The 26,218-nt window shown below is 40.4% G+C and overlaps 1 protein-coding gene across 9 annotated transcripts in view; it reads right to left on the bottom strand.

Annotated features, from left to right (window-relative positions):
* Positions 1-26,218, bottom strand: part of TMEM117 (transmembrane protein 117) — a 509,455-nt gene that overhangs the window by 368,872 nt on the left and 114,365 nt on the right. For all 9 annotated transcript variants that reach the window (XM_057303293.1, XM_057303292.1, XM_057303294.1 and 6 more), the window contains one exon: positions 24,362-24,494. In XM_057303293.1, coding sequence (XP_057159276.1) covers positions 24,362-24,494 — 133 coding nt within the window. The remainder of the gene's footprint in view (positions 1-24,361; positions 24,495-26,218) is intronic.

The following is a 26,218-nucleotide window of genomic DNA, read 5'->3' as shown; positions in this document are numbered from 1 at the left end:
TTTTTACTTTTATAGAACCCCCCTTAATATCTCCTGTAGGGCTGGTTTCGTGGTTACGAATTCCTTCAGTTTCTGCCAATCCTGGAAGGTCCTTATCTCTCCATCAATTCTGAATGACAGCATTGCTGGATAAAGGATCCTTGGCTGCATGTTCTTCTCAGATAGAGCTTTGAAAATACCCTGCCAACACTTCCTAGCCTGCCAGGTCTCTGTAGACAGGTCTGACTTTATTCTGATATTTTTCCCTCTGTACGTAAGAAGTTTCTTCCCCCTGGCCGCTTTCAATACTGTATCCTTGGATCTAATATTTGCGAATTTCACTATGACGTGACATGGTGTGGGTCTGTTCTCATTGACCTTGGGAAGGGTCCTCTCTGCTTCCTGGACACGAATGCTGTTTTCTTTGCCAGATTAGGGAAGTTCTCAGCTACAATTTGTTCAAATATCTTTTCTAGACCTCTCTCTTTCTCCACCCCCTCGGGGATGCCAATAATTCTGACACTGGAACGTTTCATTGAGTCAGTAATCTCCCGTAATCTACATTCTTGAGATTGGATTTTTTTTGAGGCAAGTTTCTGTTTTAACTTTCTCTTCTACCATCCCATCCTCCAATTCACTAATTTATTCTTCTGCCTCATTACCCTGGCTGTCAGAGTGTCTAGTTTAGACTGCATTTGAGTCATAGCATTTTTAATTTCTGCCAGACTTGCTCTCATTTCTGCCTTTAGAGAGTCTATATTCTTGTTAATATTTTCATTAATCGTTTTTTCAAACCTACACATCATCTTGACCATTGTTACTCTGAACTCCATTTCTGACAATTTGGTTATATCCATATGCATCAGTTCTGTGGCAGAGGCCACAGACTCTATCTTTTCTTTGCTGGGGGGGATTTCTTCTTCTCGTCATTCTGATGAGGAGAGGTTGTGGGGATGCCCAGAGCCCAAGTTACTGACCAAGACACAGGCAGTGTCACTTGTTTTATAGAGACCTTAGGGATGTCAGCTTCCTGATTTTTCAGCCCGCCTTCTGGGCGAGGGGCCTGCCACACTGATATTCAGGAAACCCTGTTTGGGTAGAGTTGCCCCGTCCCCTGCGAGGGGGTATGGGGCTGGGTACACTGTGAGCCGGTATTTCCGGGCTTTTGTTCTCTGGCGGCTTTCCCTGGAGGTTTTCTGTACCTCTTCTGAGAGTCAGAGCAGCAGTGGCCGAATCTGAGCCTCTGTCTCAGAAAACAGAGATAGCAGTCCACTCTCCACTGAGCTCTCTTGGCCACTGTAACTCTGTTTCTGTCAGTGCCACCAAAAACCCTGCAGCATCCCGGGTTGTGCACCCCACAGCCACTCTCCCAGCTCTCACTTCCAGGGCTGGCACATCTCTGTCCTTTGTGCTTCTAACACTACCAGCCGTCCCCGGTTCCCGCGTGCACTACTGAGCTCCCTGTTTCAGTCCAGTTCCAGTGAACGCTCCGGATCTCTGGTTTTCAGTCTAGTTACACAAGTGCTCCCGAGCTCCCGGTTTTAGTCTGGTTCCAGTGAGCGCTCCAGAGCTCCGGTTTTCAGTCTGGTCACACGTGCATTCCCGGGCTCACCGTCTCAGTCTGCTTTCCCGCAGGTGCCGGTCTGCGAGTCTGGCCGGCTCCCCAGTGCAGGTGGCTACTGCTTCCCAGCACCCAAGCGTAGAGGCTCCCTCCCCCTTCCGCTTATCTTCCGATATCTGCGCGGATTCACGGCTCCCCTCTTCGTACCTCAATACTCAGCACTGGAGATGTTCGCTTAAAGAGATCCAGATGTATCTTCCTGCGTCTCAGGCTGATTTTGTGGGTGTTCAGGATGATCTGGTAGATATCCAGCTCGACTCAGGGGACCAGCTGAAAAAGGGGTCCCCTACTCTTTCACCATCTTTTCCCTCTCTCCCCATTTTCTCTTCATTTAGATGTCATTTATGAGGCAGTATTTTGCTTTATTACAAATATTAATGTCTTTTTTTGTAATATTAAAGAATTTGGGGCTTGCAAGAGACATTAGAAGTCATCAGGTTTAAGCAGTCACCCAAAGCAGAAGTCTCTCCTATATTTTCGCCAATAAGTGTTTTCTCTAGTAGCTCTTGAACACTTCTACCAGCAGGGAACAGACTCACTGCTGGACTGACAAAACAATTACTTTAATTTCAGATCGTTTCAGTAGTTAAACAGCTCTTGCTTATGTTAAGTCCAAACTGATTCTCTAAAACTGTGATCCATTCATCTTTTCTCTTCTCTGTCCTCTGGCACTACACAGATTAAGGCTACTCCCAATTGTACATGACAGCTCTTCAAATATTTGAGGATAGTGATAACATTCCCCAGGCTAAAACCCAGATTTAACAGTTCCTCCCATAAAAGAATCAGAAAACCCTTTATTAGTGTGGTCTGGCCACCAAATGCAAGCAGACGGCCAATGAAGCATTTAGCATATGGACTGGGAAGTGATCAAAATGTATTAGATCTGATCTGATACTACAAAGTAGTACTGTTTCCTTCCTTATTTTGGAAAACACTTCCTATAATGGCATTAGCTCTTTTAACATTCACGACACACTAGTGATTAGCATTCAGCCTTCCCCAGTCAGCTACAACTTTAGGAGCCTTACTAAACAAACTTCTATTAAGATACAACCTATATTTTTCTGGTAAAATCTAAGAGTATGATTTAGAGTTATCTCTAACTTTACTTGTGTTATTTTCAATCCACCACTCTAGCGTATGGCACTGCTTTTTTTTTTTTTTTTTAGATTTTATTTATTTATTTGAGAGAGAGAGAGAGCACGAGCAAGGGGAAGGGCAGAGGGAGAGGGAGAAGCAGGCTCCCCGCTAAGCAGGGAGCCTGATATGGGGCTCCATCCCAGGACCCTGGGATCATGAGCTAAACCAAAGTCAGATGCTTCAACAACTGAGCCACACAGATGCCCATGGAGCTGCTTCTTAATGCTGATTCCTTTAGCTAACTTCCTCAGTTTCTTCACCACCATCTAAATTACTGACAGGCTGATAGGCAAGGGCCGGTCCAAAGCCCAGCACCACACCATTAGAGACTGCTGAGGGTCATCTGGCTATTGGTCTTTTTAACATGTGCTTCTTCATGGTATCCTAAAACCATAACACTCTCTGCTTTTCTTCACTATCCCAGAGGTATTGGGTTTCTGGTAAAAATCATCCTTATTTAATGGAGAATGCAATGTACTGTGAGATTCTGCTAACATCTGGCGTATAAAGGTTGATTTTTTTTCTTTTAAGTAGGCTCCATGACCAGCATGGAGCCCAACACTGGGCTTCAACTCATGACCCTGAGATCAGATCTGAGCTGAAATCAAGAGTTGGACACTTAACCGAATGAGCCACCCATGCACCCTTAAAGGTTGATATTTAAAAAAAAAAAAAAAAACAGAATGCATTTTTCATGAACTATATTACTTAGGCACCAAACTCATTCTATAAAGTAGGTATCACCATTTTCACTTTATACCTGGAAAAACTCAACGTAGCTAAAAGTGCGGGTTCTCTGGAGTCATAAAGCCTGCATCTAAATTCTGACTGCCTAATCTATCAGCTACTTTGCTGCCTAATCTATCAGCAAACTACTTCACCACTATCGGTGGTCTCTCCCAAGATTTTCATGAGAAATAAATAAAATGATGTATATAAATCATGTAACACGGTACTATGCAAATAGTAAGGTCTTGATAAGTATTATCTATAACTCTTATAGCCTAAGACAAGGGAGTTAGAAAAGTGACAGAGGCAAGACCTAAAGCAGTTTGTCTGACCCCAAAACAACTACAAATATGTACAGTCAAGGACACACAGAACTAATTTTATTTTTCCTCTAGCAAATACAATTTGTCTTCCTGACCATATCCTTTGATATAGTAAAAAAGAAAGATAGAATTTTGAGACTAATAAAAGGAACAATGCAACCATGGACATAGCCCAGTTAGAGATTTTATAGTGACAACTTAAAGACAAAAATCAGTCGAAGAACTAGGTCACAGGAAAGATGAGTTACAAAGCAGGCAAGCAGTAGCTCAAGGCAGGGCATTTGCAAGGCAGCAACAAATTCATTTGCTGTCCAGTATTTGAGGGCAAAAGCTAAATGATGTTTTCATTTTGATGGGTTATATGCATTGTCCTAGTTCTTAATACATTCTTGACCTACACCGTCACCTATATTTTTTATAAGACTAACCTTCAAACAGTTAAATTATTCACTAGCATTACATATTATTAACAGACATGTCAATATTATTAAGGATACAAATGTCAAAAGACGCCATACAAATGGTCAACAAATATACAAAAAAATGCTCAACATTACTAATCATCAGGGAAATGTAACTCAAAACCACAATGTGATACCACTTCACACCACTCCACATCAAAAAGATAGGAGATAACAAGTACTGGCAAGGATGTGGAGAAAAGGGAACCCTTGTACACTATTAGTGGGAATGTAAATTGGTACAGCCATCATCGAAAACAGTATGCAGAATCCTCAAAAGATTAAAAATAGAACTATGATATGATCCAGTAATCCTGTGTCTAGGTATATACCCAAAGGGAAGGAAATCATCATCTCAAAGAGATATCTGTACTCTCATGTTCACTGCAACATTATTCACAGTAGCCAAGATATATGGAAACAAACTAATCATCTATCAAAGGATTAATGGATAAAGAAAAGGTGGTGAGTAGATAGAGAAACAGATAGATATAGATATGTACATAACAGAATATCATTCAGCCTTTAAAAAGAAGAAAACCTTGTCATGTGACAACATGGATTAATTTTGAGGACACATGGTAAGTGAAATAAGTCAGGCACAGTAAGACAAATACTGCATGGTCTTACTTACATAAGCAATCTAAGAAGTTGAACTCATAGAAGCAGACAGTAGAACAGTGGTTTTCAGTTGCTAGTGGAGGGAGAAATGGTGAGATGTTGATCAAAAAGTACAAAGTTTCAGTTATGCAAGAGGAATAAGGTCCAGAGATCTAACCTACAGCAATGTGATTATAGTGAACAATAAGTAGTATTGTATACCTAAAATTTGCTGAGAGTAGATATTAAATGTTCTCACCAGACACACAGGGGAATGCACACACGAAAGGTAGCCATGTGAGATAATGGATATGTTAATTAGCCTGATTGTGGTAATCATTTCACAGTGTTTACATTTATCAAATCATCACATTGTACACCTTAAATATATACAATTTTTATCAATTATAACTGAATTTAAAGCTGGGGGTAAGGATATGAAGACAGAAGATGTAATTATCTACTTTATGGTTTTTAATAAAAAAATCTATTTCCATGTAGTAGCAAAGTTGAGGAGGTTATATTAAATACATGATCACTGGACTGAAAGACAACAAAAGTGCACATCTAGAGTAAGGTAGGGTAAGATAAAGGGATAGATCATAAATTTTGCTCATCTTGGTTAGTAGATTATGAAGACAATGAGAAATAAGAACGGAAATTCTGTTCTTCAAAGAGAACAGAAAGGAGCATTCTTCCAGCATCAGATATCAGTCAGACCAATGTGCATTTAATCATTAAACACTCTCTTAAAAATATGATAAAGAATCAAGAACTCAGAAGTAGAACAAGTCCTCCACAAAACTTATTTTCTGAAGAATAGTTCCCAGCTACATATTCTTTCAAGTAAACAGTAATATCAATATTCTCCTATAAAATGCAAAATTTTCTAAATAAAATCAAATTTTAAAATTCTGAAGTTTACTTAAAGTCTCTAATATTGGGGCTCAGCTAAAGAAGCAAGATCAGGGCTTCTCTAGACGCTGAGATCAAAAGACAGTGAGATGTCACAGCTCTGTGAAAAACCAAGTAGAACAACACAGACAAATCTCTCCAGCGCATGACAAAGGAAGGAAACTCTTCTCTTCCAATTGTGGCTTAAAGTCAAATGATTGAAGGATCAGTAAAAGTTACCTCATTCAAATTAATCCAGCCCTTCTTTCTTTTGCCTGACAACTAGATGGTTCTATGGAAAAGACTAGGTCATGTACAGTTCTGGTAAAATCCATACGGATTTTTTTTTAATATACCTAAACTGACCCAAAAAAAAATATGCAAAGCTGTCTTTGTAGCTTCTCTGATGTCCCACTACTCAAGCAAACTTCACTACATAAAATATAAGAAAGTCACTAAAATCGGGCACATAAAAATGGTTCATAAACTTGATTTAGGAATAGTGAAGGAAGTTCACCCGCAGGTTCCTTTAAAAAAGTAGGCACCTAAAGATGTATCTCAGTAAGAACGATACCATCTTGGAAACTAATCTCAAACCAAGGAGCCAGAGTTGCCTGAGCGTCTTTGAATGCCAAGCCCCGCGGCAGGAAGCGCAGGACACTTCTAACGTAGGTGCCACCGCAAAGGGCAGCCAGTGTCGTCTCACTCCAGAGTCGTAAATACACCCCAAGGTAGTGACCACTTTTTAATGTGCTCAGCAGCACGTCTATGGCGAAAAACAATGTAACAACCACAACACATCTCACTGAAAAGGGTCCGTCACCTACCAGCCACAGTCAGGCCTCTGCAGGGCTGGAGCGAGGAGAGCCGGCAGTGGCTATCTGATGCATATAGCGTTTGAACCTCGGCGAGGCCTACTTCACGCTCCCCCACCAAGGGAGCTCAGGTAACACAGGAACCAAAACGGAAAACTTACTCCGCCCAGCCAAGTCTGCACCTGGCACCTTCAGACTGTAGATATGAATGCATTGATGGGAAATAACAAAGTACCTCAACGTTGTCAGAAGAGCATATGCACCCACCACTTCGCTCAGAGTAACAACTTCCGGTTGTAAAGCAGCTTTGTATTTTCGCCCTCTCTGTAAACTCCTTGTCGCGCAGAAATGCTGACAAGGTATGATGAGCGAGCTGAAAAGTTCTGAAAGGCTGACCGAAGCTAAAGAGCAAATAAATAAAACATGGGCAGTAAACACCGCGGCTCTACAGATACATCACTCCTGGAAATATTCAAAATACACATCTAACTAACGCGTGGACAGTAGCGTGACTCTTTGCGGGGTAATCTCGGGCTGTGGTCCCGCGCTACTGAAGCATCGCGAGATTTTCCTGTACGCGGTCATCGTTCATTCTCTGGTCTCAATTTAGGAAATTAAAATTATGTTAATTCTTTCCGTTCCCTGCAGTATCATTTAAAATGTCACCTTTAGGGGCGTCTAGGTGGCTCAGTTCGTTAAGCCTCTGACTTTGGCTCAGGTCATGATCCCAGGGTCCTGAGATTGAGCCTTGCGCCGGATCCCTGCTCCATGCGCAGCCTGCTTCTCCCTCTCCCCTGCTTGTGCTCTCTCAAGCACCTCTCTCTCTCTCTCAAATAAATAAATAAAATCTTTTTAAAAAAAGAGACAGAAAAATATATACAGGTAAAAAGGCAATTACAACGCAATGCAGTGAATGTTATGATGTGGACGATGCATGATATAGGAGAATATATAGGAGGAGAATTTTTCCTGACCTTTAAGTATGAGGAGAGTTTCCCCCAGAGGAAGTGGTAGCTAAGCAGAGACCTGAATAGATATGAGTTAGCCAGGGGATAAGCAATGGAAAGAGGAGGTGGGGGTTGGGTAGAGGGATTTATTTGAAAACCCAGGGGTGAGAAAGCAAAGTTTCTATTCATATAAGTAAAAGAAGTTTACTTCCGATGGAACTAAGTTTTTCAGCAAAAGAAATAGCAGAATAATGAGGTAAGCTGGGGCCACATTATGTAGAGCCTTATAAACCATGGGAAGAACTTGGACTTATTAAGAAGACACCGAAAATCCACCGCAGAGTTGTAAGCAGGGCTATGTATTTTAGAGGAATCACCACAGTATGGAGAATGAATGAGAAGGGGCAGCTGCTGCAGAAATCCCAGGAAGAAACAACAGGAGAGGAGCAGTAAGGAAAGTCTAAGTAGATGGATTTGAGAAATTCTTAGCAGGTAGAATCAAAGAGCCTTTGTGATGTGCTGTGTGTATGAGATAAGGGAGGGCAGGAAAGAATGAACAATATTGAAGTGTCTGGCCTTACCAGCTGGTTGGTAACAGTGCCATTCACCGGTATGGAAAAGAGGAGTCTAGCAGGGCTCGGGTGTGGGGCGTGAAATGAGTTCATGGATTTATATGGCTTGAATATTGTTGAGACACTGAAATAGATATTTAGTTAGTATGATATGAAACACAGAAGAAAGACTGGGGATAAATATACATATTTTAGAATCGCACATGTAAAAATAAGTCAATTAAGCCAAGAAGGTGGGTCTCATATAAGGAGCCTCCATAGAATAAGAAAATCCGATTAGAAACCTGAGTGATGGGGCGTCTGGGTGGCACAGCGGTTAGGCATCTGCCTTCGGCTCAGGGCGTGATCCTGGCGTTATGAGATCGAGCCCCACATCGGGCTCTTCCGCTATGAGCCTGCTTCTTCCTCTCCCACTCCCCCTGCTTGTGTTCCCTCCCTCGCTGGCTGTCTCTATCTCTGCTCGAATAAATAAATAAAATCTTTAAAAAAAAAAAAAAAGAAACCTGAGTGATGAGAGTCTAAAGAACACTGAAGAGCAGGACTGTGAGAAGAATGAAAAAGAGAGGAGGGGAGTGTATGGAAATAGAAACCAAGAATGTAGAGCATTTCAAGAAGGCAGGAATGGTGCCAAGTGCCAAGTGCTGGAGGGAGAGGTCAAGTCAAATAAGGACTGAGAGGTATCCATTGGTTGTTTGACAAGGAGATCAGAGGTGACCAAGAGGATTTGGGACTTGCACGGGATCATGTCAAGACTCGTGGCAAAGAGCAAGATGGAGACAGGTGCTAAAGCCTCTTAGTGAGTGAGAAAGAGATAATCACCCAGTTGCTAGATGACAGAATGCAAGAAGCACAAGGTGAATGCCAAATGCCTCCAAGGATTTGATATGAAGGCGGGGGTGTGGTTTGAAATTAATTTTTAAGGAGATAATAAATCTGCACTGCACACTAACAGACACCTATCACAAAGAATATTTTGCTTCTACCCTCTTTTGAAACATTAAAGGGAATTTTTTGCTTCATTCTACAAAGTAAAAGGATATTCCTATGGCTCTGTTGTGCTTTCTTTGATTAGGGATGTTTTGACATTACAAGCTGAAAGGATTTTATCCTAGCTTTTTGTATTTCCGCTTTTAATATAATTCTGACTTCCTGTAGTAAAATTCAAACTCATTTCCTACTAAAAGGATATACATATAAATCAGTATATCACACTCGGCTCACGAGGAAGAGTTAAGTGATTTTAGTAAGAATTATTTGCCCATGTGCAGGCTGCAGTAAAAACTGCCAAGTCTGGAAATAGTTTTAAATACAGGTACTTTCTCATGCCTAACTAAAAGAGCATTATAGCATCATTCCTCAATTGAAGTGGGACGTGGCACCTATAATCTGATGACTCTAAGAATCTGTCGGTGCTAAAGAAAGAAACTGAAAAATCTGGCAGTGTTTTAGCTACCCCTATAATCAGAATAGTATGAGATGTCACCTGAACACAATCTTCCTTCAGCAGGTTTTTCAAGCTAAATATTTACCTTTCCTGTAACAATGCTTTAAAAAAATTAGATTTAAGGGAAAAAATCATAGAATTCTATACCTAGAAAAAAATTAAGACATTACCTGTCAACTATGTTTTCCTTGGTCACAAGGTAGAAATTTAAACCATCCTTAAAAGACAACCAGCTATCTGCAGAAGAAACTTGACAAATGCCATTGGTGTGATGCTTGCTGTTGTTGAAAACGTCTAATATACAAGACATTCTCCTGGAAAACTAGTAAGTGTTACTTGGGCGCCCTACCTACAGTTAGATTAGTCATTAAGACTAGAAGTAAAAACCATATTGACGGACTTGAAAAGAAATGGCTCATTAAAATTCATTGTTACGTATACTGTTAGGATTGGTTGGGAACGTCTTTAAGGACGTTATTCCCTACATTTTAGAGGGTCCTCTTTATGAAAACTCCCAGGAAAATTTTCCTTACGGTTTTCATAAGAAAGACCAGGAATGCTTCCCCAAAAAATGCATTGTATAACACAATATATGATCTCTAAACCTGAGACTGAGTTCTCTGTTTCTCTGTTGATTACTTGCTAATATTCTATGGGGCAGCTTTAAAGTTTCCCCACCACCAACATGGAAGATTTCCAGAAAAAAACATGGAGCAGAAAACCACAAAATATTACCTAAGAGTAGGATGATTTTATAATTCATTATCCAAGCCAGGACCCTTGTGAAAATGAAAAGGAGTGCTATTAGAGACAAGGCATAAACTGTGATGTCCTGTGCTATTTGAAACGTATGGTTGCCCCACCTAAAATAAGTAGGAAAGAATAGAGAGACTGTGAGGGAAAGAGGATCATCTGGGGATCTGGAAGAATGTGCAGAGAATGGAGAAGAACATAGGAAAAACTCCTACACAGCATACAAAGGGAATTTGTTTTGTGACCATTCTGGATGTGTGTGTGTGTGTGTGTGTGTGTGTGTGTTTCTGAGCTTTTCATTACATAGAGCCCACTATTTAAATACTGTGCATTAATTATTTACTGCTGAGGAATAAATTACCCCAAAATGTAGCAGTTTATAGCAACAAACATTTATTATCTCACAGTTTCTGTGGATCAGGAATCTGAGCACAGTTTAACTGCGTCCTCTGGCTCAGACACCAGGTCACAGGCTACAGTCACCATAGGGGCAGAGGCTCCGGTCTTCTTGAGGCTTGATTTGGGGAGGACTGGCTTGCAAACTCACTCACATGACCGCTGGCAGGTCTCAGGTCCTGAAGGGCTATTGTCTGGAGACAGTTCTTTGCCACATGGACCTCTCCAGTGTGGTAATTTTGCTTCCCCCAGAGTAAGGACTCTGAGAGAGAGAGACAGAGACAGAGACAGACAGAGACAGAGGAAAAAGGGAAGCAAGACAGAAGCCTAATCTTAGAAATAATAATCCATTGAGGCCCCTGGGTGGCTCAGTCAGTTGAGCATCCCACCCTTGATTTCAGTTCAGGTCATGATCTCAGGGTCATGAGATAGAGCCCCACACTAGGCCCTGCACCGAGCGTGGAGCCCACTTAAGATTCTTGCTCTCCATCTCCCTCTGCCTCTCCCCCCCACTTGCACATGCTCCCTCCCTCTGTCTCTCAAGGAAGGAAGGAGGGAAGGAAGAGCAACAAAGAAAAAAGAAAAGAAGAGAAATAATATCCCATTACTTTACCACATTTTATTCATTAAAAGCTAACCACTTGGTTCAACCTACACTCAAGGGGAAAGGAGCACAAGGGCCTAAAACCCAAAAAGCAGGGACCATCGGGACCATCTCAGAAGCTGCCCGCTACACACAGTTATAGTCATTTTCTCCTATGACAGGGATTCCTCTTCACTCCAGTTGGGATCTGAGCTGAAAACAATGGAGCTTGATAGGTTTGCCTTAAGCAAAATGGAACTTACTTTAATTTTCTTAAACAATAGTCATGACAGCAGAAAATGGAATTCACTTGCTCAGTCAGTCCTTAACCTTGACCACTCTTCGGTCAATCATGAAGCCCTTTCCTGAATATGGATTTCTAAAACTTTATTTTTTGCCTAGGAACTCATTCTTACTATATTCTAACCGGATACAAGTTATTCCTGGAAAAAGGACAATGAGATCCTTTACCTTAAAATTATCTCATGGTCCTATTAGACACTGAATTTGGCTACAAGTTAGTTACCACTGTCCAGGAATAGTCCGGGTGCATCAAGGCCAAGTCTTTCTTCCAGATCCCCAGATGATCCTCTTTCCCTCACAGTCTCTCTATTCTTTCCTACTTATTTTAGGTGGGGCAACCATACGTTTCAAATAGCACAGGACATCACAGTTTATGCCTTGTCTCCTAATAGCACTCCTTTTCATTTTCACAAGGGTCCTGGCTTGGATAATGAATTACAAAATCATCCTACTCTTAGGTAATATTTTGTGGTTTTCTGCTTTATTTCTGCTCTGGCTTTTTGGGGATTTGTTTTAGAAACTACAGGGAGTGGAATTGAGAGAGCACCTTGTATCCTCTTCTTTTGCTAGTGGAAAGGGTTCAGAGAAGGACAAAACAGCACTCAACAGGCAGCGCTCATTACTAAGCCTTCCCAGTCTCTCCATTCTCCAAGCAGTGGGACAAATTTGACATATATTTAATAAAAGCAGAAAAGACTCAGATTATTGAGCAGAATTTGAAAGATACATTTGGCAAGGATAAAATACACCTAAAGACAACATTAAAAACAAATAAGCTAAATTCACAGGAAAAATATGGGTAAGCCTGTTTTGACTCCCTCTTGACCCTTCTGGGCAAATGAGAACTTCCTGGCTAGCTGTAAGGTCAGACAGAACAATTCACATAGCAGATGGCTCCAATTCAAGCCAATTATACAGGTCACAATTTCCCAGTCCAGTGCTTTTCCTGGCCTACAATGGAAGAGATAATGTAGATATGCAACCATGTGATTTACTATCTACTCTGCCTTCAACCAAAGTCAGTGAAGAAACATGGCTGTGTGCAGTGCTATGCCCAGAAGCTTTCAGGCTCAGGCTCAATTTAATTATTTTTTTTCTCTTTTAATTCAAATTCTTCCCCTCTCATGACCTCCTCCTTTGCCTTCAGCAAACTCCTCCCTAACTTTCCCAGAAGTACGAGTTGACTTGAACACATATTTCTCTACCTCCAATTATTTCTTCACTCACACTATAATATTACTAGCATAGAAAGGGGGCCCTGTTGCCAGGGCAACCAGGAGGAGCGCATAAGTTCACCCTCAGTTGGATCCTCTATTCTAACTGATCAAATTCCAAATGTGTTCTTGACTTATCTTAATTTTGTAGACAGAAGAAGGCAAAACATTTCGTAATTCCTCTGACTTATTATATATTTACCCCTATCTTTATAAGGCCCCACTGACCTGTGTCTTTTCTCCTAAATTCATTAACTCAACTCATATCTTTCTAATAATCAGGGATGACATTCTCATGACATGGCACGAGAAGCACCAATCAGAATGGATGTATTCACCAAACCAGAATGTATACTAGAGGTACACAGGAACTGAACCAGTGCATGCTAGCTACCAACCAATCCAATGATACCTTGAAACCATTCTTTCCTGCTATTAAACAGATTCCTCCCTTGATCAATTATTGTACATTTAATGACCTGATTGACCATCTTATATCATCACTGTATACAACTGAAGAAGAATTAGATTTTCATGTGAAATTCATGCATTCCTTTTTTGTCAAATGATAGTGACAATGATTTTGTAAAAATCATTTTATATATCCCATTCACAGGAAGAAAGAAAAGAGACTTACTAGTTAAGGTAGGAGTGGTCGCATGTGGTAGTCAGTGGTGTTATTCCAGGTACATGGGATGACTGCCGTTCCCAGACCCCTTGTGCTTGGTTGGGGCCAAATAATTAGTTCTCATCAAAGTTGTGAGCAGAAGTTACATCACTTCCAGGCAGAATGTTGAATTACTTCCCTGAGCCCTGGGAGCAACTAGCAACATTATAATGTAGCTACTATTTCAATCATGGTCTCAGAAGGTGGAGGATGAAGCAAAGCCCTCCAGCTGACTCACAATGAAATGTAGTGTGACCGAAAAACAAATGTTGTTGTCTTAAGCCATTGAAATTTTTGGATTTGTTTGTTACAAAGCAGACTCTAACCTATCCTGACTGATGTATCTTAGTTTTAAGATCTTATCATTGGAGCCTCCTGTTTAGTGTTCTAATTCTGAGATAACTTCAGTGGCTTTTAACAAAGAGTCTATAAACTCCCTCAAATTGTACACAAGATTTAGGAAAAAAGATTTAGGGAAAAAGGGTCCTGGGATAAAGCCTCACATCAGGCTGCTTCTCCCTCTCCCTCTGATCTCTCTCACTCTCAAATAAACAAATAAATCTAAAAAAAAAAAAAAAAGAAAAAAGAAAGAAGGAAAGAAAGAAAGTTAACCAGTTCCAATGTGATTCTCTCCTTGACGAAAACACAAGCAAGTCACTAATCTCTACCGTCAAAAAATGCATTAGGCTCCTGCCCTGACTCAAGAGTAAAAGAAGTTGTTGGGGCGCCTGGGTGGCACAGCGGTTAAGCGTCTTCCTTCGGCTCAGGGCGTAATCCCAGCATTATGGGATCAAGCCCCACATCAGACTCCTCCCTATGAGCCTGCTTCTTCCTCTCCCACTCCCTCTGCTTGTGTTCCCTCTCTCGCTGGCTGTCTCTATCTCTGTCGAATAAATAAATAAAATCTTTAAAAAAAAAAAAAAAAAAAGAAGTTGTGGACATTCCTGCCTGAGCGGCCAGAGCATGAACACAACTGTGTTACAAGTGAGGCTACCTCGATAGGGAACCATCTGAACGATGAAAGATTTCATTCACAGAATTCTGTTTACTGGTTTTCATCAAGCCCTCAAGGATAACGATGGGGTTAACAGGTTACAAAGAGGATGACTTGTCACAGAAGTGTCACTTTCTCAGCTCATGCTGGGTCTCTCTTATTAATTTATTAAATTAAACTATATAACTTATGATAAACCTTAAGCCTCAGGCTATCATATACATCAACTTTTCATGCCTGGAAAGTAATTATTTCCTACATGTTCACCACTGGGAGAAAGGAATTGAGATGGAAATTAAAGATGTTCATTATTATATAGTCTCTAGATAACGGATGTCACACACGTGCACACAGGTGTGACTGCCACGTCATGAATTCCCATATTATCCATAATGCCACCAAACGTTCCCTCTTTTCAAAAAAAAGTCAAACTTAGCAAATAATCATTTAGTAACTTAATATTATGTTTGATTTCCTCTTCTGAATCCTGATGAAATATATTCTCCCTCTGTATTAGCTTTTCGTTGATGAAAAATAAAATAAAGAACAGTTTATGTATATTCATAAAAATGCATTCATAGCATTTGAACTGGGTGTTGTGTGTTCCATATATTAATGTGACTCCATATTTAAGATTGTGTATTATGTATTATGGCATAGGAAATTAACATTTATTGAAGACCTAAATGCTAAGCATTTATTTGGGCATTTTGCATAAAATTGATAATAATCATCATAGTTGTATGATGATAATGTAATAAGATCACTGACATAAATCATTTCATTATATTGACCAAAGCACTTACTATTACTATTACAACAATTAATAATTATTGAGAGCTAAAGTCCTTGAGAAACCAAAATATACATTCTATTCTTATATAAGCAACTAACACTTAGTGGGAGCTCATTATATGGTGGGCACCATACCAACTGCTAAGCACATATTATCTTCTTTGATTGCCATGACAACCCTAAGGTAGTACTAATATCCCCATTTTACATCAATGGAAATGAGGTTCAGAAAGTGAAGTTTACCTAGGGTCACATAGCAAAAGATTGTCAGGACAAAAGTCAATGCTATTTCTACTACATCATTTTGCCATACATACAAAACAAAGCCAACAGCAACCAAGATTAAGGTTACTTTGTTTCTCTACCTTAGAAGCATACTTTTCCCCAAGATTAATAATAATGATAATGAGGCTGATAATAGTAAATCTAGTAATAACCCTATAACAACTCATATCTTAAAAACGAGAAACAGTCTAACTTCTCCAAGTTATTTTTGCAGTGAGTGGCTAAAATGGGGCTAAAATCCAGGTATTCTGATTCCTGGATCAGAATTTTTTTCCCCTGTAAGGAGCGGATAAGCTATTTAATGCAGGAGTTGAAATAAATTAACTAAAAACCATGATCACGGAACACACTTCTCCTAAGTGTGTCAAAACAATGTCGATTCTGGACAGATAATAATGTACTCCCACACAGTAATAAGAATGCAACATTGATTGTGTTTTTCATTAATGTTATAAAACTTCGTCAATTCAGACTACACTAACAGTAAACTTGTGATAACTTGAGTAGGCTGCACTATTTTACCTTTATACTGTCAAAACCAAGTAATGTGAAACCAATAGTATTAAAAGCAGCAAACAAAGAAGAGGAAACCAGAGAGGGAGACAAACCATAAGAGACTCTTTTTTTTTTTTCTTCTTATGTTAGTCACCATACCCTGGTTTTTGATGTAAAGTTCCATGATTCATTACTTGCGTATAACACCCAGCGCACCATGCAATACGTGCCCTCCTTACTACCCATCACCAGCCTATCCCATTCCCCCACCCCCCTCCCCTCTGAAGTCCTCAGTTTGCTTCTCAGAGTCCATAGTCTCTCATGCTTCATCCCCCCTTCCGATTCCCCCCCTTTCTTTATCCCTTTCTTCCCCTACCGATCTTCCTAGTTCTTATGTTCCATAGATGAGAGAAACCATATGATAATTGTCTTTCTCTGCTTGACTTATTTCACTTAGCATTATCTCCTCCAGTGCCGTCCATGTTGCAGCAAATGTTGAGACTCTTAACCATAGGAAACAAACTGAGGGTTGCTGAAGGAAAGGGGGTTGGAGGGATGGGGTAACTGGTGGATGGACATTAAGAAGGATGTAATGAGCACTGGGTGTTGTATAAGACTGATGAATCACAGACCCGTACCTCTGAAACCAATAATACATCATGTGTTAATTAATTGAATTAAAATAATTTTTAAAAAATAATAAAAGCAGCAACTGGGCCCTATTGCTATGTGGCTTCTGGCTGAATAATTCTCCCTCTCCTTTGCCCTGACCCTCCCCCTCCTACTCTCCTTCCCCAACCCTCCCCCCCCCTCTCTCACCAAACCTTCCTCCCTCCAGCCCCCCACTGTGTCAGCCCCCATGACCAGACTCAGCCATTCATTTCCAGCTTTTCTTCTCACCGGCCCATTCTCAGCAACCAGCTCGGCCCCTTACTCCCAGCCTTAGTAATTAATTGTGCTATTATTGTGAATTAATCGTACAAGCAAGTCAATATTTAGCCTAATTAAGAATGAAGCCAACAAATTATTTAAAGCACCACTCCAGCAGAATTTGCATTCAGTCTTGTATTAGCAGCCAATCAAGCTTTTCAGCTATTGACTCAAGTACTTGCAGGCTTCCTGAATATTTAGAGCCAAGCTTTCTCCGCACCCCAGCTTCTGAACCCTGCCCAGGGCCTCTGTCTTTACCCATCCCTCCCTATACGCTCATCCCTTGGGAAATAATATATCTCTTTTTTCATTTGCTACAATTTCAATGGATAATTTTAGACATCAATAATTGTGTTAGTTGAGGTCATACAAAAACTGTATAGTTTAACATTACTAAAGACTAATTGAATTTTTTCTTGCCATTTCCCAAAATAAATTTAGCACCTTTAAAATCAAAGAAACACACGCACAGACATCCGTTCCTCAGCGGGAAGCTACCAGCGTAAACAACGGTAGCAGGTCAACCAACTTTGTACTTGAAGAGCAGTAGCAAATGAAAATCATGGCTCTTAACAGAAAAAAACATGCACCAGGGCGGCTACTTCTAGATCAGTGGTGACTAAAAAGAGAGAGGGGAAAAAAAAAATTTTGAGTAAGGAATCTGAAAGCATTAGTGCAGGTTTTAAAAATAGCGAACTTAAGAAAGAAAAAAGTACTGCCTGGAGTGAAATTTCACCCTGAATTTTTCCATTAAAGTGTAACTCAGCTTTGGGAAAAATAATGGGCTGGAACCTGTACCCCTGGCAACAGAAACTGAAACTATAAATCAGAGTCTTTTCTGATACAACACGTGGACGCACAAATGGACCAGAGTAACAGTCATTCTTTACCAAATGAGGATGAGAGCATGGGGGGTGAGGTCTAGGGCAGCTGGGCACACACACCTCAAGTAACATTAGAGCCTGAGCCCTTTCATCCAGCCTGTGGACAAGTCTATGCCAGTCTCTGGCTTGTTTATTTTTCCTTTTCATCCTTGCTTGCTTTTGCTGCCCCCTCTGTACATAACAGCCATGCATTTTAGATTGGAGGGAAGTATCTATTTTATTTTTTAAAGATTTTTTTTATTTGAGAGAGAGAGGGAGAAAGCACAAGTGGGGGAGGGACAGAGGGGGAGAGAGAAAGAAGCAAACTTCCACTAAGCAGGGAGTCCAAGGGGAGTTTGATCCCAGGACCCTGGATCATGATCTGAGATGAAGGCAGGTGCTTAACCAACTGAACCACTCAGGTGCTCCATGGAAAGTGTCTATTTTATTTTATTATCATTTTTTAGAGATTTTATTTATTGTCAGAGAGAGAGAGAGAGCACAAGCAGGGGGAGCGGCAGGCGGAGGGAAAAGCAGACTCCACGCTAAGCAGGGATCTTGATGCAGGACTCAATCCCAGGACCCTGGGATCATGACCTGAGCCGAAGGCAGACACTTAACCAACTGAGCCACCCAGGCATCCCTGGAAAGTGTCTATTTTTTTTTTTAAAGATTTTTATTTATTTATTTGACAGAGGGAGATGGCCAGTGAGAGAGGGAAAATAAGCAGGGGGAGCGGGAGAGGAAGAAGCAGGCTCCCAGCAGAGAAGCCTGATGTGGGGCTCGATCCCAGAACCCTGGGATGATGCCCTGAGCCAAAGGCAGACACTTAATGACTGAGCCACCCAGGCACCCCATGGAAAGTGTCTATTTTAAATATCCCCTCTTGTCACCTCCCCTAAGCTGATCACCCTTATAGCATACTCACTGAGTGTGTTCACCACACCCAGCCAGACATTTAATGAGTGCTCCACGTAAGTTCTTACTTAGTAAAACTGATCAGAAACAAAACAGAAGAGAGAGACAGTCTATTCCATTTTCATTACACCCATCACCTATTCATACCATCATTTTTTTCCAGGTTCTGAATATGAATACTAATATTTTCTAAATTGTGAAACAATTTTTGTCTCTGCAACACCTAACACATATCGATGTATTACTTAATATTTGTAACACTTCTCTGGAAAAGGCTGTGTATTAGGAAAAATAAAACTTTCTTTATCACTAATGCTAGAAAACATCAGCTTCTTCATATCCTGCCCTAAACAGAATGTACTCTCTGGAAACTTATTCCAGTTGACAGAGGAAATTTTATGTTTGACAAGTGTCTAATTTCCTCCGTGCTAAATACAATATTTACCCTTGTAATACTGAAATAAGTCTATAAGCATACAGATATATGTGTGCATATACGTGTTTCTACATACTATTATTTAAACTTGTTTTAGAACATAAAAGGGTGCCAAGCACATCATAAGTGCTTATTATAGAGATCACTAGGTGAATTTCTTCAAAAAGTCCATTAACAATTAGGAAGGCAAATATTTCAACCCAAGTTTCAGAAATTCAAAAAGAGCAAGGTTCTTTTCAGAGAAAATCTGCCTAGGACAGGTTGAGGCAATCATGCTGAAAACATGCCCTCTGCTGCCATCAAGTGGCTCTTTTCAGAATCTGTTTGTGAACATAACCAGAGCCTGCGCGCTTTGTTTTCTGACCACTTCATTCTGTATACATGATGCGTGTTATTCTTCGGGGAATTGAGATATTTGAGAAGGCCAGGCAAACCTTTCTTAAATTAGGTCTTTACACTATGAATACTGTGAAAATTCCATGACTAAGAAGTTCTTCGGAAAGATGATGTTGCAAAGGGTAAAAACCCTTCCTAGCCCTATATGACTTGCTCAGTTTCTGGTCAATAAAGACCTCACCATGGGCTCTGAAGCACATCTCTCTTTATTTCTGCCAACCGATTTCTAAATAGATTGGCCTTAAGATACCTAGTTGAGCCGGCAGGAAATTTTTAAAAACCTGGGGGTAGAGGGAGTCAGAATCATTTTTTTTTAAGATTTTATTTATTTGTCAGAGAGAGAGAGAGCACACAAGAGTCAGGCAGAGAGAGAAGCAGGCTCCCTGCTGAGCAAGGAGCCTGATGTGGGGCTTGATCCCAGGACCCCGGGATCATGACCTGAGCTGAAGGCAGATGCCGACTCAGCCACCCGACGTCCTAGAATCATTTTTAACCAAGGCAAGTCCCATCACTGTAGAAGAAAATGGTTTCATGTTTCTCCCCTACTAACTAACGTCTCACTTTCTTGAGGCTTCAAGTCCTGTTCTTGGACAACGTGCGTACTGTGGGACTGTGATCACCACATAACCCTAATTTCAACTTATTCATTGCTTTGCCTCTTTTTCTTTGAGTGTCTTTGAGTGTCTCCCAAGAGATTGTTAATTAAACACCAGTTGAGTGAAAGGAAAAAGGTCAGCTACTACTTTAAAAACAACCCAAAACCGGGGTGCCTGGGTGGCTCAGTGGGTTAAGGGTCCAACTCCTGATTTTGGGTCAGGTCATGATCCCAGGATCATGAAACTGAGACCCACGTTGGGGCTGCAGGAGCCTGGAGTCTCTCTCCCTCTCCCTCTGCCCTTCCCCCAACTCGCACACTCTCAAATCAATCAATCAATCAATCAATAAGATCTTTAAAAAAATTTTTTTAAATAAATAAATAAAACCAACACAAAACCAAAATGCTGTGGCAGCAGCCCCGTTGGGATTCCAAGAAGGCAGCAACATGCCTCTTGGAGTATTGCTTCTTTTGACTACAAAATGCATTAATATGATTTTGGTTAAGAGAAAAAGTCCCAAATAAATCAAAGTGGACAAAAGGAGAGATGAGAGAGAACTGTACTGCTCTATATTATGAACCAGATCTGGAAGTTTTCTGGAATTCTGGAATTCCAGAACTCTGGAAATTTTGGGGGGCTCCAGAGAGAAGCAGGAAACTGAAACTTAGAAAAGAGAATGGCTAGGGATTTGGGGAGGTTCTAAAATTCCAAGGAAGATGTATATTAAAACCATAAAACCATGCCTGTGGTTATGAATTCCCCAGAATTGCTTTTCCACCCAAAGCCCAGCCTGTGTCAGACAGAGCTCCCAGGTTCTGACTGTGCTGGCAGCTGTAAGTCTTCCAGTCCCTGCTTCTCTGCAGCACTTTGCAGAACCATTGAAGGTGGGGGGTCTGCTTCAGTTTCTCCCCTAAAATGAGCCCAGATCCTTATCTCTGGTCCTGGCATGAGAGTTCAACTCAAATCCCTAGGTCACTGCCCCTGAGCATCGCTACACAGGCTCACTGCCCTGATGTTCAGATCCGGTTTCATGTTTTCCCTGTGGGGTTTTTCTGGACCTTTGGGTAAGCTCAGCTATGAAGAGCTATGCAGAATCTATCAGGCTACATTATGTTTTCCATCATTTCCAAGGATTTTGTAGCAGGACAGCCTACCTAGATTGCCACCGTGTAAAATAAAGAACTTGCTTGTAAAATGACTCGATGTAAAACTCTACCAAGGATCAGAGCCTTCTCTGCAGCGGAATCCTGACCTACAACCTCAAACACTTATGGGAAAGATGAATTTACGTTCATCTTGGTGATTTAAAACATAACAGAAGTTACAAAGATAGCAGCATTTTGGTGGTGTATGGTGTAGAGGGGTATAAAGAGAATCAAAGGTGGGGAGACATTCCCCACAGTGGTTGGAAATATGGAGTGTCTGAGCCTTGGTCCCTTTCAGCCCAGCCAGCTAATTCACCTCTTTCCCTCTCCATCCGACTGCCTCTCAGCTTGGCTCCCCAGAAATGGCTAATGCCACAGAGCTAGCACATACTTCCGGGAACTCACTCCAGGCAGGAGCGGCCAACTTGACTCTCTTATCAAGTCAGGTCTGGCTAAAACTCTTGAAGTTCTGTCAGATAAACAGGTTTTTGTTCTCTACAAAGAGGGATCAAAGGACTCTAGCTGAACCTAAATTTACAACCAATCCTAAAATTGGGGGGGGGGGGGAGGGGAGAAAAGCAAATCATGCTAAGGAATCCTCTTTGAAATCCTAAAGGAGCCAAGAACCGGGACACAATGGAATCCTCAATGCTGATCAAATTCATTGTAAAGAATCCAGGATTCCCCTCCACCACCAGCAATCCTCTGACATAAAACTAGTTAATCATGATATCCACATGCTTATTATTCTTTCCACAGCCTCTGACTCATCATTCCCTGCCTTACAAAGGATGAGGCAATCCCTCAGATAACACCATGTCTCCTAGAGAACCCCAAAAGCACAGTTGTATTCATTTTCCCTAACACATGATTTTCCTCCAAATTTACATTCCTACCGTAAAGTACTCACTAATTCAAATGGCATGTGTCGTTAAAGTTGGTAATATGTCTTTTATAAATGGTAATTTAATTTTTTTATTAGTAAAACTAAACCACTTGTCCCTCGTTTTAGATTTAAAAAAAAAAATTAAAAAGTGATCCCATTACAATGTCCTCTCAGAAAAAGATCCTTCTGAACAAGAATGAGGCATATGCATGAAGAGTTCAAGAGTCAGTAAGAATATGGAGTACTGTAGTTAGTCTGAAAATAAAAAAGAATCACTTTCAATTTTAGTTAAGACAGACACACATAAATTCTCTTATTTCCTGCATATACCTCCTACTTCTTTCAATTTTCAAACACAGTTTGAAAGATAAAAATACAAAGAAAGGCTAATAGACTTACAGTGATTGAGTATCAGAATCAATCAGCAATCAGCTCTGTGCCAGCCGGAGAGCAGGAGCGATTGCCAGAATTCACTACTTAATCGCTCAACTCCTTGTTTAATGTCTAAAGTAGAGACTGAATTATAATGTAATTTTAGTCAAGTGGCAGAACACCTCTGGTCCTCAGTTTCCTGATCTGTAAAATGGAGATAATAAAAAATACCTCTTGTGCAGGCTCATTGTGAGGTTTAGCTGAGTACTGGTGCTGAGTGCTTAAGAACTGTTAGCCCTCTGTAAGATTGGTTTCATTATTAGCTCTTGAGTACTTTACAGTGTTCCATGGATTACCTATTACTGCATTTCATTTATTACTTTTAAATCTGCTTCTTTCCTCAGAATAAATAGCTTCCAGTTAGCACAGACCTCATTAGCTCCATAATAATAAAAAATAAAAATAAATAAAAAAAGAATTAGAGAAGAAGTCAACTTCCAAGCAGAGCCTATACTTTATATACTATTTTGAGGTATTATTTTCAGCAAGTGTTTTAAAAATGTAAGTTTTTATGGGTCCCTTCCCCTTCTGGCCCCAGCGCTGAGGGCACAACACCTCTCTCACAGACTTCCGGTTGTGGTGGGTAATTCCAAGAGGACCGTTACCCATTCCATTAGTACAGGCACTGCACTAAAGCTGAGGCTTCTCCTGACTAGCCCGGGTTAGAGTCCATCGTAACTCCATCATTTGAAAAGAGACCCAGTAAATGGCATTATTTGAAACCCAAGAAATAATCACAAACAAAGCATGTCAGTAACTTCTTTAAGCCTGAACATTTGATCTAAGTATCACGCACCTGAATTTACCCCTTTACTATTCATTTTCTTTAATGGTGGGGAAAAACAATAAAATTTTAATTGAGCTATCCCTCTCAGCAGTGAACAGTGCTGGCTAAAATCTATACATAACATCAAAACAATTGCACTCCAGAACCAGCCGACAATCTGCCCTAGCCTACATTTAGAAGAAAATGATATTACCTAGCTTTCCAATCTATTGGGGAGAATAGATGGAAACTTTCCTTAGGAACTATATCAGTACACAACAATATCTAAAGTGGCTTATTCTTGTCAGTAATCTAATTCTTCGTGTTATAAGCTAAGCCATTCTCCTCGCACTCTGTTGTGAAAACTTACTGAGAGAAAACCAAAATTTGGAAAAAGTTATAAAAAAAAATACAATCTCCTTGTTAGCACCTCTTCATGCCATGGTGATTTGATTAGTGATTTGGTAAGTATAGATCACAACCCTGGACTTAATACAGGGTGGCCCACTTTTAAAATGACCCATTTATAACAAAGGTCTCTCTGTTGGAACTGTCAAGAGAGTTAAAAAGAAAAGTGCCACCAGTATCAAACACTTTTATTTAACCAGGCAATTGCAGAGCAATGGAATTGCAAATCTGGAGACCTTCATCTTAGCCCAGTTTTACTAACTGTGAGATAAAGTCCATAAGATTTCCTGATTCTCATACTCTGACTATACTGAAATTATCACCTGCCCTCAAACTACTCCACAGAGAAGCCCTCAAGTACAAGGAACACAAGATAAGTATCACGGAACACTACAAGCTCCTTGGAGAAAAGACTCGAAACGTCTTCAGTAAGAAAAATGCACAGATCATCTTTATTTACAGTAGAATATTTGTGAAGAGTTAGGCTACTACGAACTAAAAAAATCCTCTTTGAATTTTTACGAGTTTCAAACATAACACTCACCACAGTAGAAAGGGGAAAGATAACCTACCCCATGTTCCCATCCATTAGAAGAATCGTGTTGTATATGTGAGAAAATATGAAGAGGAACAGAATTGTGCTGAAGAACATTGTCATCCATGACCCATGATCCTCTCGAAACATTTTTAACCGGAGCAACTGACCTGCAATATAAGATATTATTAGAAATCAGTGTCCATCATGACTCACAATTCACACAGTTTTGCTTTCTTTTACTCAGTCTCTCTTATCTCACTCTATTGTGAGGTCTTTGCCATAGAATTGCCTTATGGGTCAAACCACTCTATTAATGTCCTTTCTGGTCTTTTGTCAATAAATGATCACAGACGAAGTCCAAGACAGCCCCCATATCATCCTGGAGCAAATAATACCAACTTGAGGCTCTAGGATAGCTCAGAGATAGTTCATGATGCTGCCCTAAAACCAAGAGGGAATTAGAGCCCTGCCACCTGCTATTTTCTATTTCACTAATGTGTCTTTGTTTTCCTGTATACTGAAATTACTTCAGAAAAATGATAAAGACATTGCGTAAGTTCCACACAATTCCCTTTTGCTTCCTTTGGCCCACTCCCAATACTGACCAGACAACAAAACCAAGGCAGATCCGACTGTTAAAGGTACATGAAAACGTAAAAGGGAAAATATAGTGTCTGTCATAAGATCCAGATGACATACCCTCACTCTCAGCTAAAACATCCACACCCGCATACAGGCCTACGTATGAGTGTGTGGTTGAAGGGATCAGGTGCGGGAGTGGGAGGGGGCAGCAAGTACGCGTGTTACCGAGCTTCGTGTGGCTCCCGGCAAAAGGGTATTTCCACCCTGATGCCTAAAATTCCATTTACACAGATAAATGCTAAGATAAGAAAGAACATTAAAATGCAAATATTTCAAGGACGGAAACATGTATAGATGAATACTAAAATAAACATTACTAATATCAGAATTAATGCAGAGGGGCGCCTGGGTGGCGCAGTTGTTAAGCATCTGCCTTCGGCTCAGGGCATGATCCCAGCGTCTGGGATCGAGCCCCACATCAGGCTCCTCTGCTAGAAGCCTGCTTCTTCCTATTCCACTCCCCCTGCTTGTGTGCCCTCTCTCGCTGGCTGTCTCTGTCAAATAAATAAATAAAATCTTTAAAAAAAAATTAACGCAGAAACATTTCTTGATTTACAGTAGAGAAGAAAAATGAGAGCATTAATATCCTGAAAGGTAAGAAAGATGACAAACTGTAGGAGTAAGAAACAAATGAATGTAGGTCACCCTGGCTTCTCCTAAGATCAACTTTGTCTAGTAGGCTTATTTCCATTCCTGAGAAAGTTATCTAAATAATGATAAGGGAGATGATACACATATTTACACTACAATTAAAATAGAGTAGGCCTGAAATCTTGTAACAGAATTTCTCACTAGAGAAAATATTTCCTTTTTATTCATGATATGTCAAAGTTATGAAAAAGATATACATATTTCCATCTGGAAATTGTCTCTCTAGGGATAGAGAATAGCTTTCATGTAGGTTACTGAGGATAGAGAGAAATCTTTTAAGATTTAATTACTAAGTTTTTCTTGTACCTCACTTTTATTAAAATAGCACTTTAGGTTTCATTCGGAAACCAGAAACATTACCCTACCAAAACTTTAAATAGAGAGAAAAAAGGGAGATTTGGTTACATCATCTGGTTTCTTGGCCTGTGCAAGAGAAGCAAAGGGCAAATCTGAAAGTCAGGGGAAGAAAAACATGGAAAACTCTCTATTGAAGCAAACAATACTAGCAGAGCAAATTACAACTTCACAGAACTTGCTGATTAATTGAATCAATAGTTATAGAAAACCAGAGATCTGCAAGTCTCCACACAACACATTG

This window comes from Ursus arctos, unplaced genomic scaffold (genome assembly GCF_023065955.2).
Source record: "Ursus arctos isolate Adak ecotype North America unplaced genomic scaffold, UrsArc2.0 scaffold_26, whole genome shotgun sequence".
NCBI classification, from domain to species: Eukaryota; Metazoa; Chordata; class Mammalia; order Carnivora; family Ursidae; genus Ursus; species Ursus arctos.
Note: the sequence above shows the minus strand (reverse complement) of the source record. Positions and strands in the feature narration are given on the sequence as shown.